This window comes from Amphiura filiformis, chromosome 3 (assembly GCF_039555335.1).
Source record: "Amphiura filiformis chromosome 3, Afil_fr2py, whole genome shotgun sequence".
Lineage (NCBI taxonomy): Eukaryota > Metazoa > Echinodermata > Ophiuroidea > Amphilepidida > Amphiuridae > Amphiura > Amphiura filiformis.
In genome coordinates, this window is record NC_092630.1 from 2,568,400 (window position 1) to 2,588,238 (window position 19,839).

The 19,839-nt window shown below is 38.7% G+C and overlaps 2 protein-coding genes across 2 annotated transcripts; one reads left to right on the plus strand and one right to left on the minus strand.

Moving 5' to 3' along the window:
• Positions 1–937: 937 nt before the first annotated feature.
• Positions 938–9,511, minus strand: LOC140147858 (amidase-like). The gene is made up of 11 exons (XM_072169630.1): positions 9,247–9,511; positions 6,955–7,189; positions 6,568–6,740; positions 6,058–6,197; positions 5,749–5,949; positions 5,211–5,285; positions 4,921–5,086; positions 4,251–4,313; positions 2,920–3,020; positions 2,391–2,580; positions 938–1,626 (listed from the first exon to the last, which is right to left on the minus strand). The coding sequence occupies exons 1-11, from the start codon at positions 9,275–9,277 to the stop codon at positions 1,439–1,441; spliced, it is 1,563 nt and encodes a 520-aa protein (XP_072025731.1). The 5' UTR covers positions 9,278–9,511; the 3' UTR covers positions 938–1,438.
• Positions 9,512–15,697: 6,186 nt separating this feature from the next.
• Positions 15,698–18,997, plus strand: LOC140147795 (uncharacterized). The gene is given in 3 exon segments (XM_072169541.1): positions 15,698–15,913; positions 17,319–18,569; positions 18,571–18,997. Coding segments are annotated over 3 exon segments (1,881 nt in total). The 3' UTR covers positions 18,985–18,997.
• Positions 18,998–19,839: the final 842 nt, after the last annotated feature.

Below are 19,839 nucleotides of genomic sequence, written 5' to 3' on the forward strand. Positions count from 1 at the left end.
CTATGATGAGGAACTTTATCGAAAGCTTTGCTAAAATCTAGTATCAGAACGTCCGTCTGACCACCACGGTGCAACACCTCGGCCCAATCATGGGTGGCTTGAAGAAGTTGAGTCTCGCAGGACATCTGTTCCCGAAAACCATGCTGCGGATCTATTTTGATTTTGTTACCTGCTAGGTGTTTTGCAGTGTGAGACAAGATGATATGCTCCATGATTTTAGAGCATTTTATTTGTATTTGAACATGCACTTTTTTAACAGTGGCACACGCCAATCCGGCGGTGCGTTCATAAACATGATAAAGGAAACAATGCAAATTATACAAATATTATACAAACGTGACTTAAAAAGCACAAGTAAAAAAATGTGATTTTCTGCAAAATGTTGCTTTGCAAATGTTTGTTTAAAGTTGCTTTAGACACGGAGACTTTTTGAAGCGAGTCGCTCTGGAATGTCTCGTCTGCCAGAATCGCCTCGTTTAAACTCAGTGTTGACTGGGTAACTAAGTACCCAAGAATATTCTGAAGCGTGTTGCCGTCCAGAATAGAACATATTCTGGAGCGACTTTGAAGGGTCCCAAGTTGGCATATCAGTTTCACAACCAATGGAATGCGTCAAAACTGGGGTGCAGTGATATTCTGGAGCGACTTCCAAGGGTCCCAAGTGGGCATATCAGTTTCACAACCAATGGAATGCGTCAAAACTGGGGTGCATTCACACCACGTCTAAAGAGAGTTCTCTCCTGCCTGTGTATGTCAACTTATGCAAAAAGTTAATATGTTCTGGAGTTCATGAAGGTCTGCAGGAGTTGAGGACCTGTAAAAACCTTTGATTTCAGATAGCCCACAAGAAGAAATCCAACGGTGTAAGATAAGGCGATATCTTGATGGGTCCATTCCAATTGGTGATTCAAAGCAATCATACGAATGCCAAACAAGGCGTTCTGTCAGAGTTCACCACCTAGCCTCCCATCTTGTACCCACGTTGTTTTGATTTTTATTCAGTTTGCGCTACTGCTACTGACCCAGCAAACACAAAAATGTTTTTACAACGTTTTAAACATGTTATATTTTGGGTTTTGGCCGAGATAAAAATGTTTTAATAATATTAAATGTTGGGTTATATAAAGGTTATGGAAACGTTTTAAAACGGGGTTTTTAAACAAAATAAAAATTTTTTATACCCTTATATGTTCTTTAGAGAACCCGACATTTAAACGTTTTCAGGCAACCTTTTCTAACCTTTTGCGAATGATGTCGAAAACGTTTTGTGTTTGCTGGGGAGTCCGTGGGCACTTACCAGGACAAGATATTGATTCAGCTATCGGAACTAGCATTTTTAATCTAGTGGCATTGCTCATTTTATGTTTTAACATATATCATATCATACAGCCTATAGTTTCAAATCTTTCTTCTTGGTGTGATCTTTATCAAGTTTTGCTTATTTGCATATTTTTTCATGAGCGCGTGCTACTTTCAAGACCGTCGTTTCATCCCAGTGTTTTCCTACGATCATCATTCCAATGGGTAGCTTACCAACCCAGCCTGCGTTGATGGAAAGTGCTGGATGACCAGTCACATCAGCCGCCATGGTGTTTTGAAACATATTTTCAGATAGATTCGAGCGATCTATGACATAGAATGTAAGAATAATTATATTGAAAATTAATATTTCAATTTTATAGTTCATCTAAACATGCTAAAGTAGGAGGGGAATCACGTTTTGTATACAGCGCCGGTGCCTGGGGCAAGGATATAGAATGACACGGGTGGATTCTCTCCCGGCGGGGATTCCCTCTTCTCCCTTGGAGTCAGAAAAGTTTGCAAAACTCGATAGTTAGCATATGTCCGGCGCTTTACCAACTGAGCTAATGTGGTTGAAATTTGCAGGTTTACCTGTTCGTAACTATGTGTATCGATGATTTGCTCAAAACCCTTTAAACTTTTGTGGATGGGCTCTTCATGTTTGCATGTTTCAAAAGCGCTCGATAGTAAGCACATATGATACTTTTTACTGTACTTTCCAGTATGCCCATTCCCAGTACTTCCCAGTATGCCATTGTAACAATAAAGCCCTTTTTTCGCCGAATAATGGGCGAAAATAGTGTAAAATACCATTTTTTGGCGCTACGCGCGCACATCATCCCAATAAGGCCCTTTTCGGGAAGCTCGAAGACATACAGTCTCTATGTATTGTATGATGCAACTGCAATTTTTTCGTCTGTGCCCCCAAAATTTTATTTTGCCCCCCCTGACCAAGAAAGCTGGCTACGCCCCTGACCCAAAGGCGGCGTTGGGTAGGCACCCATCCAGTAGTAGCTACGCCGCGCTAGGATGATTTAAAAAAATACGTTGCTACAAACAACTAAACAGGTTCCCAAAGTAAAACCTACCTTTGAATGTCATCTCGTTTTCTTTTGGCAGTTTTTGAGATACGAAAGGAACGGTTGGCATGATAAGTACGTCATAATCATTCAGGACATCATCATAAGCTTGGCGTAACAGGCGTCTCAAATTCTGGCAACGTCCGTAATATTGTCCATGGAGTGTCTGGTTAAGGTATGCACCAGTAAGCATGATTTTCTAAATAAAGACAGACTGAAATTAATTTCTCACACGAAGGAGACTCACAAGAATATTAAAGATATCATGTACGATTTCCATAAAATTTCAATTTAATTGGTTATTAATTGCTTAAGAAAAAAAAAAAAGGAAAAGGGACAAATAAAATTGGTTTTTTTTTTCGGTGATAAATCAGGCCTGACTCACGCGCACGAACGTTGCACAAACGTTGTGAGCCTGTTGCTAAAGGTAATGTATTGTAATGAGACTCTACTATCGACATTATATCGATGATTACCTTATATGTGGGTGACAAATGCTTGGTGTCATGTCTACTATCGACATTATATCGATGATTACCTTATATGTGGGTGATAAATGCTTGGTGTCATGTCTTAAAGCTGCGCCAATCGTCTTCATGCAGTTAGTTGCATAATATCCTTTGTAACCAAGTCCCTGGACTAAAAAAATAAATAAAAGGGAGAGCGTGGCGCAATGGTTAGGGTACTTGCCTTTAGTGCATGAGGTCCTGGGTTCGATTCCCGGCGGTGGCGATTTGCTGGGATATTGACTTGGAAAAAAAAAGTCTGAAATTAATTGGCAAATTCTGTAGATTAAATTCAGACTTCCTCTCTCCCCATGGTTCATTTAGAATTGGGTAAATGATCATGAAAGTACTCCGTCCTTCGGAGGGGACGTTAAGCCGTCGGTCCCGTGTACAGAGAGCCATACCTGTACATGTATCTTGCAGCCAGTTTCGAAAAGAGTAGGGTGTTAACCCCTGACTGTTCCCAACCCGTCCCGGTGTTCAAATGGACCCCAATGGAAATAAGCTTCAATAGAGGCTTTCTTGGGTTATCCAGGGTGGTCAAAACCCGAACAAATCAAATAAAAAAAAAAGAGTTAGGAAAATAAGAGACAAAAGAGTTAATGAGCATAAACATAAATCCAATGTGGCCCAACAAGAGCTCTTGTGGCCCACCAAGAAAATTCCTGACCTTTACTTTTTTTTTATCTTTCCACAGAGCACACCAGGTGCCCTGTGTATTTATTTATCAAACATGATCTCAGTTATACATAGTTATATAAGCCACAATTATACAGAATAATTACAATAATATTACATTGATGAAAGTAACTTGTTATTACATATTTATAGAGTTCCATCTTTTATTCCATTCATACAATTTACCTTTTATTGTTTGCAATGTGTTTTTCAGTCTCGGCGACATTGTTAAGCATACCTTTAAAACCTTGTATGTCCAGCTTATTTTTATTACATCTTGCATTATAAATAAACTTTTTCCCCTGAAGAACAACACAATTATAATGACAATAATCAACATCTAATATGCCCATCAGAACATCCTTCATGGTAAGAGTAACTCTTTTTTTAAAGATATTATCTTGAACCTTCTTCCAAAATTGAGCAGAAGTACCACATTACCAAAATAAATGTGGGATATTTTCTAACTCCTGATTCCTGACCTTTACGAGTGTATTACGTTTGTCAGTGGCAGCAAGTACGGTGGTGTCAGACGCAGCGTTGCATGTCTAAAAAGTAAGGTTCTGCATTAAATGCATTCACAAATTTGTGATTGGAACTCATGCTACTAAGTTACTGAGTAACTTTAAACAAATAACCTTCGGTCTATCATAATGTAGATTTATACTTAATGAAGCCAACTTACGAGATCCTCTGAGCATACAGTGGTACGAACCTTCACATCCTATTCCCACCCAAATCGCCGAAGCTGCAAGATACAAATTAAAAAAAAATCTTCTTACACAAATCGCAACGTAACCTTCGACTTACATTATTCTATAAAGTGAAATGTTATAAGATAAAGAAAATTTAATTTCGACTGATAAGTATGAACACTGCGATTAACGTTTAATGTCATTTCATCATTGAAGCGTCAAAATACCATATTTGCGCTACATTTACTCTGCTTCATGTATTTTACCCAAACCTCCACCCCTCCCAAGTCCACGCCATTAGTCATCATTGTCGTTGTTATTGTTAAGGTTAGAAATTTGGTACTTACCCAGCCTTTAATGCGGGCTTTAATGTTTTACACAAAAGGTGTAAATGTCAGGTTATGTAGAGGGTATAAAACGTTTTAATAACATTTATAAAACATTTTTGAAAACGTGATGCAAAACATTCTAACAAGAATGTTATCTAACTGTTGGCAAAATAATTTGCAAACACGTTTGCCCAACTTTTTACAATAACGTTTTAAAAAACGTATTCATGATTTATATCTAACCTGACATTTATTAAAACCTTTTGTGTTTGCTGGGTACAATGTATGTATGAGATTCTCATATTGGTGACAAGTAACAAAATTTACTCACAATGTTTGTGGATTGGAATCGAAACATCTTTGACCTCAGCTCCAACACTCGTCAACTTCTGTGCTGCTTCTCTTACAATCCTATCCACAGCCACCTCGGATACGTCATGACCAAATCCTTCCTGAAGAATCCCAATTTTCATACCATTCAAGTTGTCTACTTCAATCTGGCGGGGAAAACATCCGGATTTTGACATTGTACCTTTAAATACCGTGTGGATTTTTCCGAATGGCAAAACTCGACACACATTGATCTTGCACTTATCATGCTTATTGAGGGAAAAGACATACCTCTTTAGAGTATTCTGGCACTTTAATCTTGGGATGTTGACGGTGATCCAATCCGTCGTCGTATCCTGCAATCACCTATAAAATAAAACAAATCAACATGTTGAAGTTCCATACTTTGTGGGGCTTCATGTAATTGTCATGGATCAAGAATACGAAGAAGTATAAAGTGATCTAAACATGCATTGAACTACCATGACTACAGTCACAAAGCCGTATTTTTCTCATAGCCGATGCAGCAGACAGATAAGAGTACAGATTGGCATTTCCGTCATTGACTCGGAAATTGATCAAGTATTAAAACTTTGGACATTCCTGGTGCTATATATTTCAAATAAGTGCATATGCTATACTCTAGAAAATAAGAATCATTTAATAATGGTTCTTAAAGAAACAACCAAAGGATCTTTAGGCACTATAAGGAAACATTTATGCTTCGTCTAGTGGTTATCCAAAAGATTCTTGAATTTCAGGAAGGGGTTTAAGTGTGAGGGTGCTGTAGGGCACTTTTCGAACTTTTAACAAATATTTTACCACATACCTCCAACATCAGAGCACAATCATGGACAGTCCGCGTCATGGGTCCGAGGTGGTCAAGTGTTGGCTCAATGGACATTGCACCTGTATATGGCACCAAACCCCATGTAGGCTTCAATCCAACACACCCAGTCCATGAAGATGGCACTCGGATCGAACCACCCTGATCACCACCTATTGCCATATCCACTTCCCTCGTCATGACCTAAATTGTGAGAAACTGTATTATATTATTAAAGGTTCATGTATAATGAGCATAAATGCTTTTTACTAGTCAATAGGCTAATAGGTATAACAATGTTACCAAAATTACCAAAACTGCATTTCCACTACTGGATCCTCCTGCCGATCGTGCTTTATCGTAAAAGTTTAGCACTGGGCCATATCCTGTAGTGAAACTACACCCTGACAAACACAGGTTTTCACATGTTGCTTTACCAAGAATAGTGCCACCTGCAAAAATTAAAAACGCACCGTACCACCATTTAATGCAAATCGCAAGTTATTTAAAATACATTATGGAAATGAATATAAACACGAAGCAATATAGTTACATAAAATAGTTTTTTTTAATGAGAAATGGAATATATTAGGAGTTGTATTTCTGAATGTCACATTGTTTCATACTTTTTAACTTCAAGTTTATCTCTTCATCAAAGACAACACTTTTGATGTCCAGAAGTACCAAAGAACTATCAATTTGCAAGAAAGCTTTGTCGCGCACACCAAACTTTCTTTCTCGTTTTGCTTCAACTGAAGTGTTGGGAATATTCAAAAGAAGAAGAAGAATTAGAGTACCGTATAGGCATTTCTGTCGACTTACCAGCATCTAGAAGCCTCGTAACAACGGTTGCATCAACATCTGGTATTGTTCCTTCCAAAGCACGACATCCGTTCATCATTGGTACTCCGGCTACCATTACATTATCCTTTATGGCAATCGTCTTGCCTGATAATTTACCACTGTCAGCTCCTTTAATGGTGGATTTCCAATACCTTGAAATAGTAAACACATTGTAAGGTATTGTACAATTGCACCATGTCTTATTGTATGGTAAGTCGTCACAATAGAAAGAAGCGTATATTTATTAAAATCAGAAATGGTTCTGGAAACGAGCGTTGGTATCAAATGAACATTTTTCAAACAGGCATCCTGTATGTCACTTCACTTCATAAGACATACGTGACTTCAATGCCTTACTTTACTTACCAAGCATGATAAGGGTTTTCCTCAGCAGTAGGTCTGTAACCCGGAGTCCGTGGATACTTCACAGGTAAAGTTGGTTCCACAAGATGGTCAAGGCGGTTGAAACCCTTAAGGGCATCAGTTATAAGAGAATGGCATTGTTTTAGTTCGTCGTCGCTTAGTGAATAGTTCAGACGTGTTGCTAATGCTGATAACACAGCTGTAGTAGGTCCAGGAACTGTCGGGTCTTGAAATAGCTCTATTATGAAGAAAATGTTATATTTTAGTGATAAAAGTTGAGAACCTGATAACAAAGATCAACAACCTTTTTTTAATTGGGGCTTGAAATGGCGGCATAATGTAGGTATTTTTAAATGACTAGTTCTTGTCATTCACGATATTTGCATTATTTGATAATTTCTCGAGACATGCTAGATATATTTTCCCTTTGAATTTGAAATGTTGACATTGTTACCCTTTGAGAAACGACATGATAACTTCAGTGTGCAAAGTGGTTGCCCTTCCAAGACAAAAATGTGGAAGATCTGTAGGTCGATCCTTTTTTTTTTCCCTCTTCTTTTTTTTCCATGGGCTCTTCCGTCATTTTTCCTCCATTTTGTAAAGGCTAGTATTGACAATCGATTTTAAGATTTTTTTTTTTTGTTGCATTTTTGGACCGCATTTCAGTGCAAATACTGCCTGTTTTTAATCAAATATGCATTTAAACAAGCTGAGTGAATAACAAATATAAAATGTCCTTGATACTCTCCGAATTCTCGCTATTCGCAATAAGGGCGCCGCCAGCGGTTTGCGATGTAATCGTGATGTATCATGGGAAAATCGTGATGTATCATGGGAAAAGGTCGACATCCAAGTCCGCGCAATACGAATATTACCATGCTATTACATAGGAACACGTGACAATATTTTTAGTTTGTCAATATAACGGTATTACACGCAAATCGATAGAGAAAAATTAATTGTGCACATTTCAAATCACATTATTGAGTATTATTGTATTATCGATTCGCGTGTAACACCTTTATTTTGACAAACTAAAAAAATATTGTCACGTGTTCCTATATAATAGCATGGTAATATTCGTATTGCGCGGACTTGATGTCGACCTTTTCCCATGATACATCACGATTACATCGCAAACCGCTGGCGGCGCCCTTATTGCGAATAGCGAGAATTGTAAGGTTCTCAGCAAACACAAAAACGTTTTTAAAACGTTTTAAATAAGTTATATTTTGGGTTTTGGTTTAGGTAAAAACGTTATAATAACATTAAAATGTCGGGTCATATAAAGGTCATGAAATCGTGTTAAAACGTTTTGTATGAAAACACACTACAACAATATTTTAAAAATGTTTTCGAAATGTCATTGTAAACTATTTTGCAAACATTTTTGGTCAAATATTTTGTCAACAGTTAAATAACATTATGTTAAAATATTTGCACACAGCAAACAAAGAAATGTTCTTAAAATGTTTTTTACAAAACGTTTTAATAACATTTAAATGTATAAAGGTCGTGAAAACATTTTAAAAACGTTATTGTAAATATTTTGGGCAAACATTCTTTGCCAAATTGTTTTCAACCCCAAAATAACATTCTGTTTAGAATGATTTGTACCAAGTTTTCAAAAATGTTTTTGGAATGTTATTATAACGTTTTTATACCCTGTATATAACCCGACATTTAAATGTTTTCTGTAAAACATTTGTGTTTGCTGTGCAGTAAATTACCAACAAATGTTTTTAATGTTATGAAAACGTTTTATACCATTAATGTACCCTTTATACAACCCGACATTTAAACGTTTTCTGACAACCTTTTAGGCTTTTGCGAATGATGTCGAAAACGTTTTGTGTTTGCTGGGTTACTTCTAAAAAAAGTGATTGAAAACAAACCCGACCCAAGATTTCTAATTTTGCCGGTCGGTGGCTGAGGGCAACCAAACATTTGTTTTTGGCCTCAGATCATAATGATAGTGAATGCCTATGGGTGTCCTCTAAGTGTATTGTATACTGGTAGCTAATGGTATATCCCGGTACTAGGCCTATGAATATTTGTGATTGCATTGAACATCAAAACCGCCATTTTACTACACATTTTGTAGTCGTTCAGTGTCATGTCGTGCACTACACGACGATAACGAATCCTGGGATTACTAGGGTCGAGGAATATTATAGAGCTTAATATGCATATGAACTATTGGATATTTTACTTTGGGTCCTTGCTTAAATTGGTAATCGCTTATCGTGTTTTACAGTTTATCACACACGTAAATCTATATCATAAAATGCTTACCTGATTTTAGTTCCTTGCTTGATTCAGTCATTTTGTTACTACTTTACAACCTCATTGTTAGCTATTGTTCAAGTCCAATTTGCAATTCAAACGCTATACTTCGGGAAATACAATATGGTAGTACTCACACTCACTGGTCGTGTAAAAGCTTGTAAAGGGAGTGTTCAATATTTATTAGGAACTAGGATCCAGTCCGATCCACGGGATTGGCAATGAGAAATTGAACCATATCAAACCCGAACCATATCAAACTAGAAGTGTAGTAGTCTTGCGATACAACAGCTGTTTTGACCTTTGCCCTAAAGATAGATACACATTTGTGACAAACCCACTGGCTAATGTCAATGCATGTGTGCAATATTAAAGTAGCATATATCACTCTGTTATAATGTTTGTTGCATACGAGGCAATTTGTAGGTATTTCGTCTCTGACCGGAAGTAAACCTTTAATAACCTTTGACCCCAAATTTGGACACAGAGACACTGACTAATGCCAATGCATGTGTGCAAGTGGCGCCACCCTGCTATGTTGTTTGTGTTAGAAGTTAAAACACGCATGTATTTCATTTTGGACCAGAAGTGACCCCTTACTGACCTTAAGCATGTTAAGGGTAGTGATTTTCATGTTTTGTCGGAAGCCGTTTTCCAACTGGTATTTTACATACACAGCAACAAATATTTAAGCCCATATCGGGCTTAATTTTTTGTATCAGTGAAAAGGTGTATATAGTTTTGAGTTGATCAGTCAAAAGGGTTCCTATTTTGCTCCAAGGTCAGTGATAAGGGTTCTTTTTTCACTCAATGAAGGTCGGTGTTTAGCGTTGGAAATCTGAGGGGCTGCTTGAGGATGACAACACATAATGGTATGTGAGTGCCCCCCCACCCAGAATGTGAAGAGTAAGGACATAAACAATGCAGCAACTCACAATGCGGAGAAATTGAGGTGATGTAGACGCAGTGACTTGCCTTGACACTTAACCCGCACTTCATAATGTAAAACGGATACAGGGTAAAATGCAAAGGTAACCCCACCCCTCCCTCGATCTGACGGAGAACAACTTTTGATCTGTGGTCAGTAACCAAATACCGCGGAACTGATAATTGTTGTGCAGTCGAAAGAGTTGCTGTATTTGGAATTTCTGGTCCAATAATAGCTAAATAATGAAGTTGAATTATAGCCCCGAAGTTTATGGTTACTCCGCAATCTGGGTTTTCATTTTGTTCTAATACAAGCCTTGCGGAATGTCGCTACTATAATGGGCTATTCCAGAAAATAGGTGCACACCCCCTATAGAGGAGTAAATTTTCAATCAAAGAAATGTCCGGATTTCCAAATCTGCTTTCTGAAAACGACTGGAATTCCAGTTGCCAATATTACTGGAAAAAGCTTGGAAATCCAATCAAATTAAGGAAAAATCACGGAAATGTTGAAAATTAGCTCTCAAATTGAGGATTACTGATTTTGAACTATTTTTCTGCCGGATTTTTTTGCCTTTGGGCACTTTAAAAGTCTGGATTTCCAACAGTCACGACTGGACAAAAAGTCCGGATATCCGAACTCCTCTATAGGGGGTGTGCATCTATTTTCTGGAATAGCCCAATGACAATCAGCCAGTTACCACTGGTTTCTGTTAAAGTCATGGTGCATAGTTGGGCCACTTGCCATAGGGAAATATGCTACTAGTATTTTGTCAGGAAATTTTCCTATAGGCCACGGTATTTTGGGCCGGTTTCATTGCCTATTGGCCTTAATATAGTAATTTCAAAATGGTGAAAATGATCGGAACCTTTCAGTGCCTATGATCTGAACATTTTGTAGTCTTTCTTTCGTACGTTGAACAAAAATACTATCATGAGCTGAATTAGACTAACCTCTCTATGCTCTCGGGCCGCCACGATAATCCAATCCAACCCTGTTTAAGAGCTTTTAAGTATGATTTATATTGTTGAATTAATGTGTTATGTTGACGGATTTTTGTCTCTTTTTGCAGTGTTCCGGATGCGTTGGTACGTGGTACTGTGGTAAATCATGCCGACAAGAAGATGAGCCAAATCATGAGATCTCTTGCAAAAGTCATAAAGAAGAAATGCAATTCGCAGCTCAGTGAATACGTACTACCATAGAGAGCAAGCATAAAACACCAATGCCACAACTTGTTATGTCAGAAACGCACTTGCAATAGAATTGCTTAACTTAAAGAACAATGAAAACAACGCGACGGAAGAGTATGCTAGTGGCACCGTGACACCCAGCGCTGACCGCTGACCAAAGATTATTCCGTACTCTTAGTACGTACGTACGTGCGGCAATCTGAGAAATGTCATCCATACTGCTACTTGTTTACCAAGTAGGGGAAAACTTCATACAACTTGAACATGTTGAATGACTTTGATCCATTCGTGCAGGCACGGAATGTCCTTTTCTTGTACATGATGATAGCATTTGTGAATAAACGCGATATTGGTGCAATTGTGACCACAATATGGTATTCACTACATCTGTCAAAGGATCATTATGAATTCCTCACGCAACCCAGGGCATCATTGATATTTCGGCGGAAGATTTAAATCTAATCAAGAAGGTGTGGGTAAAATGGCTCTCACTTGAATGCTGTCGTCAAACCGAAACTAAATTTATATCGACCTGTAACAGCAACGTCATAAATGGGTAGGAACTAGGAATATCATGACTCCTCTACTAGCTTCTACTAGAAGAATACAAGAAAACTAAACTTAACACCGAAGATGCGAGATCATTTGAAGAATGGCTAAGAGACTGATTTTTTTTTGTTACATCAATCATTCAGGAGACAACATTTGGGATATGGAAACCCAACCCTTACCGGTTTTGTGTTCTTTCAGTATGTAGATCCAAGTTTTGCGGGAACCATAACTATTGACAGAAACATACGCGTAGATGCCGACTCAATCTTCAAACACCCGGAGCAGCTTGACTTCGCCTACTGTGTGCCCCAGACCTCCATCCGTTTGGTACATGGGATCACCTGTTGGTTCAAAAGTTCGCTAAAAGAGCATCTCTCATTGATATGTACCACTGTGGCAGTGGCGAACCGTGGCCGCTCCTACCCCGGGGGCTGAAGAAAATTTTGCCCCCAAAAAAAAGGTTTATAGGCGCTAGCGCCCTAAAAGCAACACATTTTGTATAGTACCATTTTTTCCGCCCTTTTTTCTTCACTAATTCTTTTTGCCGCCCCTTCGTTTTGCCGCCCCCTGTTTTTGCCGCACCTGCTTCTTCCGCCGCCCCTTCGTTTTGGCCGCCCCCTGCTTTTACCCGGGGGCTCGCGCCCCCAAAGCCCCCCCCCCCCCCAAAAAATAATAATAAAATACGCGCATGGTTACATCAGTGACCAAATACAGCAAGCCGTCTTGCGTTTGACAAATACAAACCAAAGCGTGTTGTTTGTCGTAACGGAATGTCGAGAAAATATAATCACATTTTCACGTCCAACATAGCCGACTACGTAGGTACACAAAATCTTCTGTTTACTTTTAAGCGGTTTCTCAATACGGAGAACAGATTTGCTACATTGGTTACTCAAAATTGGAATTGGTACCTCTATATTAGTACAGCTAATTTTAACAATCCGTTAAACCCCATGGACCTATATTGTTGTGTTCATTGGATGGATCTGCAAATGACGTAATGCGACGGGCTGCTTTTGACACGGGAAAGCTTTTGATAGCGAATTCCATAGTGCCTGGTCATTTATACCAAGAGTACATGAACAATATTGGCGACTTCGTTACTTTCTTAAAGGCCGATTTCCAAGCATGCAATCCGCACAATCCGATCCCAACATTTCAAGATGCGTAAAACCTTCTTCAGGTGCAGGTATGAGAGATTTTCGTTGGGGTCTCAATCAGGTGGTTCCTTTTCAATATCGACGGAACGTCAGACAAGTTAACATGCTTCGTGGGCAAATGGCTCGTATGGCGGAATGGTATATACCTTTACAATACTAATTAAGAATTAAGACGCTGCAATTAAAACCCTCGACATTAAAGATCCCTTTAGATTTTGTTTAGCTGAAAGACATAAACATGACAAAGGTGAAAGAGAACGTAATTACTCATCTACCATGTCTACCATACTCTTTGTGACAGGCTAAAGTACACAGATAACAACTCCCCATTGAAAACCCCAGAAAAGCTTGACTTCGTATATTGTACCTCCGGATCTCCGTTCATTTGGTATCTAACTCATACAAGAAAAGGGGACATTTTAATTTCAAATGCGATTATGTCAAAATGACCATTTTCGTGATACGCCACTATGTCATCCGACAATGTCTGAGCGATGAATTGTATTGAAGATGAGTTTCACCTCATGTTCACTGCTTTATGATATGTTTTGCTTATACTCTTATTCGTTCACAGTTTATTAATGATATGCAACCCATTATATAGTCAACCTTTTCAAATCTCTCTGTTATGGATCATTATTTCATTTTGTAATGACTGATAGCAACCACTGTCAAATTTCACTCCACCAGTAAACCCGTCCAAGGCTTCTCTTATGATGTCTTCTGAGCCCGGGTGGGGGAGAGGGGCTTACTGGTTGAAGGTATACAAGGATGTGCCAAGGTTTTGGGGTACCTTTTCAGCGATTTCGGTATATCGATGGGTGGGTTTTCGGAGACCAATGGGCGCATTTGGTCCAAATGCCTCTTAGTGCCCAATTAGGACAAATTTGGGTGCTATTTGGGTGTTTTATGTGAAAAATTGGTATACGTTGGCATGAGTGGCAAAAACAGCAAAAAGTAGATATAGAGAAAGTCAAGATTAGAAAGTCTGCGTGGCACATCCCTGTACAAAACTTTCAAGGACCCCCAGGGCATCTGAGTAAATGTTAAACAGGTTTGGTGACAATATGCAGCCCTCTTCAATTACTCCGTTACTTGCATTTGACAGTCATAACTATTTCTGGTCGGTAATTTAATTTAGGAAGTTAGGAACTGGCGGATATTAATATATGCTTCATGGGTTTCAAAATATAGAGCGACATTATATATTATGTAATAACATTTATAATGATAATCTAAAATAAATTACGTCATCCTGCTTATTACTTTCAATTACCTTTCAAACATTGAAAATGTTGACACACTTTGTCTATATCGTCGGTCGCAACACATAGTGGCGTACGTGAAGGACAAAATGCGTGTCCGAGCAAAACGTTTTTGAAGGATATGCTACTAGTAACGGAGTCGATACATCTCAACTATTATCGCTCGGCGATATTTAAAATTAAAGTTGAATATTCAAACAAAACAAGGAATAACTATTATAGGATAATAACTAGCTCTAAACCTATACGCCATTATGTGAAACGGAAAATGTGGAAAATCACTCTACGCCACTATGTGTTGCGACCGACGATATAAATAAGATCATTACAGCCTGTATTTCCAAATATGTTATAATCCAAAGGAATATATAAAATATAAGGATTCTCTTAATTTTAAGTTCAAAAACCGCATTTCGCATTAGGGTTTTAACTTTGGAAGGGCTTTGAGACAAACTATTAATGAAGATGGCCTGAGATGTTTTGTGATTCACCCGGGGGTTCTAGCATATATTGGCACACGTCATGTGCCAGCCAATAGACCCCTTTTTTCTGCAAATCTGCCACCCGATGACCCCCTTTATTCACCATCTTACACCCAATGAACCTCTTCGCGCGTATTTTGAACGAATGTTTAAAAACATTTTTGTATACATTTTGGCATCAAAATTGCACATTTCACAAAGTTTTGCACATTTTTGCCCAAAAGGTACTTTTTCACTGTTAATGACACTCATTTTTAGCGTTCCCATACACTCAATGTCACCCATTTTCTTGGAGCCCACACTGAATGACACCTTTTGCTAACAAAAATCCCCACCGCTAGATCCCTAGTCCCGGGTCCCTAGTGTCGTACTCTTGAGTTCCCCACCCCGGGGAGGGACATGTATGATGTATAACAAGAAACCCGGGACTGGGTATCAAGTAATATATAAAAGCAATGCAGTATCATGCTCCGCAGGAAATATAAATGTGCAATATCACGTCCCACAGATTGCTGTGGTCACGTTGATGTGGCGTGTTGTGGGCAGCTCCGCGGCAAAACATTGTGAGTATGCCTTAGCATATGCCCCTAATTGCTGTTTATGATAACCAAAGGCACAGCCAGAGGACTTTATCTTCGATGAGCAAGAAGTCAATCGTTATTTCTGGTGAAAAGCAGAAGTAAAGTACATTGTATATTATTTCGTATCTAGTTGTACCCGCTTCTAAGTTCTACCTACTTCGGGTATTCACAAGGCACAGCCAGAGGACTTTATCTTCGATGAGCAAGAAGTCAATGGTATTTTCTGGTGAAAAGCAGAAGTAAAGTATATTATTTCGTTTCTAGTTGTACCGCTTCTACCTACTTCGGGTATCATCACGATGGATGTACAGCGTGGACATTGTTGGAGATGTGAAAAGCGTATAGATGGTAGTCCTGTCTACTGCAAGTACTGTTGGATTGCGGTCTACTGCTCTCAAGTATGCTGTGTTTCTGATGTCTTCAGACATAGTGTACCAGAATGTGAAGAGTGGGGACATAAACAATGCAGCAACTTACAATGCGGAGAAATTAGACCAGCAAGAAAGTTTCTCGAGGTATTAAATATAGTGACTTTTAAGTAAACGTTAGGAATGAAATCAAATCTCAACCGGCGGTTGATCGTCGGTTCCGTCTGGTTTCCATTGTTTAGAACAATAGACACAGGACGGAAAGAACGGAACTGGCGGTCAACCGCCGGTTGAGTTTTGATTTCATCCCTTACAGTATGTAATTGTACATACCTTAAACCGGCTTTTTTTGATAAGCGATCCAAATATCGAATCTTTAAAGATTATTACAAGTCGAGCAAAACAAATTAATTATAGCCTTGAACATGTTGAATGTAATGGCATATCGGGAAGCTAATATGGTTTTTCATTTCGATTTGCGGATTATGCTACTCTGATGATAATAATAATAATAATAATAATAATAATAATAATAAGTTCACAGGTACCGTAGGAGAGGAAAAGGAGACAAAAAACGGAAACAAAACGAAATACCAAAATATGTGATCATTTATTACAATCGTAGTACATGGAGAAACTTTGTAGTCGCCTGCTTCGCAGCCGAATGAAATGAAAACAAATGAATGAATTTTAAGCAAACTCATTGACCATAAAAACAGTCGTGTCGCAACACGCGACATTCAAAATTCCCGGGTGCCGAAATTGTCTGGTGCAATGACGTCCCAGTAATACAATGAAGGGTGGTGACAGTTGAGCACAAATGACCATGACGTCATTGCCCTAGACAATTTCGGCGCGAGAAAATTGTTGAGAGACGACTGTTTTATTCGTTTATATGGTCAATATGAGTTTGTTTTAAATAAAACCACGTGATTCGTGCTTGATAATTACTTTTCTAACATACACTCTAAATTTTGCAACGGATAATGTTGTTGTGACAAATGGTTGAACTGATTGTTGCACTGTCTTGATGCTACGTACTTAACGGTACTTTGAATAAACCTGTGTACATAATTATAGTGCCTATATTACAATATAAATCCAATAAAGCAGCCATATGTGTCAATTGTCTTTTGGAAAAAGACTCGTAATTGGTAAAAGTAATTTATTGGCTATTTATACTGCCCTAACACATAATTGTCCCAAAAATAAAAACGCATACTTTCGGGACAACTATGTGTTAGTGCACTTTGTCCCGAAAATACATGGTGTAATTTTTCTTCTAACAATCACGAGCCCTTTACCAAAAGACTAATTTTGACACATGTGACCATTTAATGGTAATTATATCATATAAGCACTGCATGTACACATGTTTATTCAAAGTACGCAGCATCAAGAGATTGCAACAAACGGTTCAACTATTTGTTCACAGCTACATTAACCGTTGTAAAATTTAGAGTGTACTAAAGGCATAATGTCGTGATTCCCGGAGACTTCCTTTAATAAAACGACTGAACATCTAACATACTTGTGTCTCTTCTTTCTGCAGTGTTCTGGGTGCATCAATACTTGGTACTGTGGTAGATCATGCCAACAAGAAGACTGGTCAAGCCATGTAAGTTCTTGCAGAAGGCATGGAAAAGGCGTGCGATACACAGCGCAGCGAATACGTACAACTATAGAGAGCAAACACAGAAAACCATTGCCACAACCATTTTATGTCGGGAACGCACTTGCAATAGATATGCTGAATTTAAAGAACAATGAATACAACAAGACGGATACATTTGCTGGTGACATACACCCAGCGCTAACCAAAGATTACTCCGTACTCTCAGTTGGGTGCGGCAATCTGAGAAATTTCATCCATACTACTACCTGTTTACCAACCGAATTTCGTGGAAAACTTCATACAACTTTGAATGACTTTGATCCACTCGTACAGGCACGGAATGTTCTTTTCTTGTACATGATGATAGCATTTGCGAATAAATGCGATATTGGGGTAATTGTGACCACAATATGGTATTCACTACATCTGTCAAATGATCATTATGAATTCCTTACAGAGTGTCTACGAAAGCTAATACAAATGACTTCCAAAGGTCTAAGTCAAACAACCCAGGGCATCATTGATATTTCAGAGGGAGATTTAAATCTAATCAAGAAGGTGTGGGTAAAATGGCTCTCACTTGAAAGCTGTCGTCGAAACCCAAACTACATAAATCTGTACCAGCAACGTCAGAAATGGATAAGGACTAGAAATAACTTGACTCCTCTACTAGATGAATACAAGAAAGAGCTTAACACCGAATATGTTGAGTCATTTGAAGAATGGCTAAGAGACGGGATTTTCATTGCTACATCAGGAGCTAGAAGACACTATTTAGAATATGGAAATCCAACACTTACGGGTTTTGTTGACAGAAAAATACACGTAGATGTCAACACAATCTTCAAGTACCCAGAGCACCTTGAATTCGTCTACTGTGTGCCCCCAGACCTCCATCCGTTTGGTACATGGGATCACCTGTTGGTTCAAAAGTTCGCTAAAAGAGCATCTCTCATTGATATGTACCACTGTTACATCAGTGACCAAATACAGCAAGCTGTGTTGCGTTTGACAAATACAAACCAAAGCGTGTTGTTTGTCGTAACGGAATGTCGAGATCTGGACAAAAGTGTGCCGCAACCAAAATATGATCGCATTTTTACATCAAACGTAGCCGACTACGTAGGTACACACAAACTGCTTGTTGCTTTTAAGCATTTCCTCAATACGGAGAACAGATTTGCTACATTTAGTTACTCAGCATTGGAATTGGTACCTCGTTACTGGTACAGCCAATTTTGACAATCCTTTGAAACCGATGGACATATCGTTGCCTTCATTGGATGCATCCGCGAATAACGTAATGCGACGATCTGCTTTGGATACCGGAAAGGTCATTATAGTACCTAGTCGCTACCAAGAGTACATGAACAATATTGGCAACTTCGTTACTTTCTTAAAGGCCGATTTCCTCGCATGCAATCCACACAACCGAATTCCAACATTTCAAGATATAAAGAATTCTTCGGGAGCAGGTTTGCGTATGAGAGACTTTCGTCGGGGTCTCAATCAGGTGGTTCCTTTTCAATATCGACGGAACGTCAGACAAGTTAACATGCTTCGTGGGCAAATGGCTCGTATGGTGGAATGGTATATATCTTGACAATAGGAATTAGGAATATAGCATATCAAAAATACGCTACAGATCCCCTTCTTCAATTTGTCTTCTTTTACCAATGTTTCTCTGAAAGGGGGTTTGTAATCAAAATATATGTGCTCTGACGGGCGAAAGCAAGAACGCAGCCTGTAATGGCATGCAGGTCAGATAATGGGAGCAGCTTGTGATAGTCACTCTAGCTTACCCTCGCTGTTCGGACTTCGCCCTCGTTTTGTGCCTTCGGTGCGTACCCCCAACCCCCACCCCCTTCGGTGCGGGTCCCTCCCGAGCGTCTCTGACAAAGACTACGCTGGTTCAAAATCGGGACAATATCGACAACAATTTCAATGTATTTGATCTGGACCTAATCTTTTAAACCCATTATTGACCAAAATTTACTTTTATTATGGCCAAATTAGTGTGAAAATGGAAACTTGTAAGATACACAATTTATTATCTGCCACATATCTATAGAGGGGTCAAAATCAGTGAACAAAGCACTACTTGATCTTGATAATTAGTAAACAATGGATATTTACGCGCTAATTTCGAGAAAAACTTCTGTTTAAGATGCGAATTTTACCTTGATCATTGCCATAATAATATTAGTGTTATCATGATGATGATGCACACGTGTGATGATGATGTGTAAATGTTCGCTCGCTCCGCGCGCAAGATTCATGGGATCAAATCAGCTGGCCAACTTCGACAGGGGAGGGCTTAGGCGCATTGATAAATAAGGTATGTTTGAGTATTTTGTTAGCAATTATGAAGACGTATATCTAAACTTCAGTATGTTTACTTGTTGTAACGCTTTTTAAAACTCTTAATGTTGGAGGTACTGAAATGGTTTGACATTTG

Excerpts from the sequence above, each read along its gene's own strand:
- LOC140147858 (XM_072169630.1), bottom strand. The coding sequence starts at position 9,277 with ATGACTGAATCAAGCAAGGAACTAAAATCAG. Across the intron at positions 6,198-6,567 it reads TACGAGGCTTCTAGATGCTG|GTGGCACTATTCTTGGTAAA; the intron begins GTAAGTCGACAG and ends TAATTTTTGCAG. Across the intron at positions 5,087-5,210 it reads TGCCAGAATACTCTAAAGAG|ATTGAAGTAGACAACTTGAA; the intron begins GTATGTCTTTTC and ends TTTCCCCGCCAG.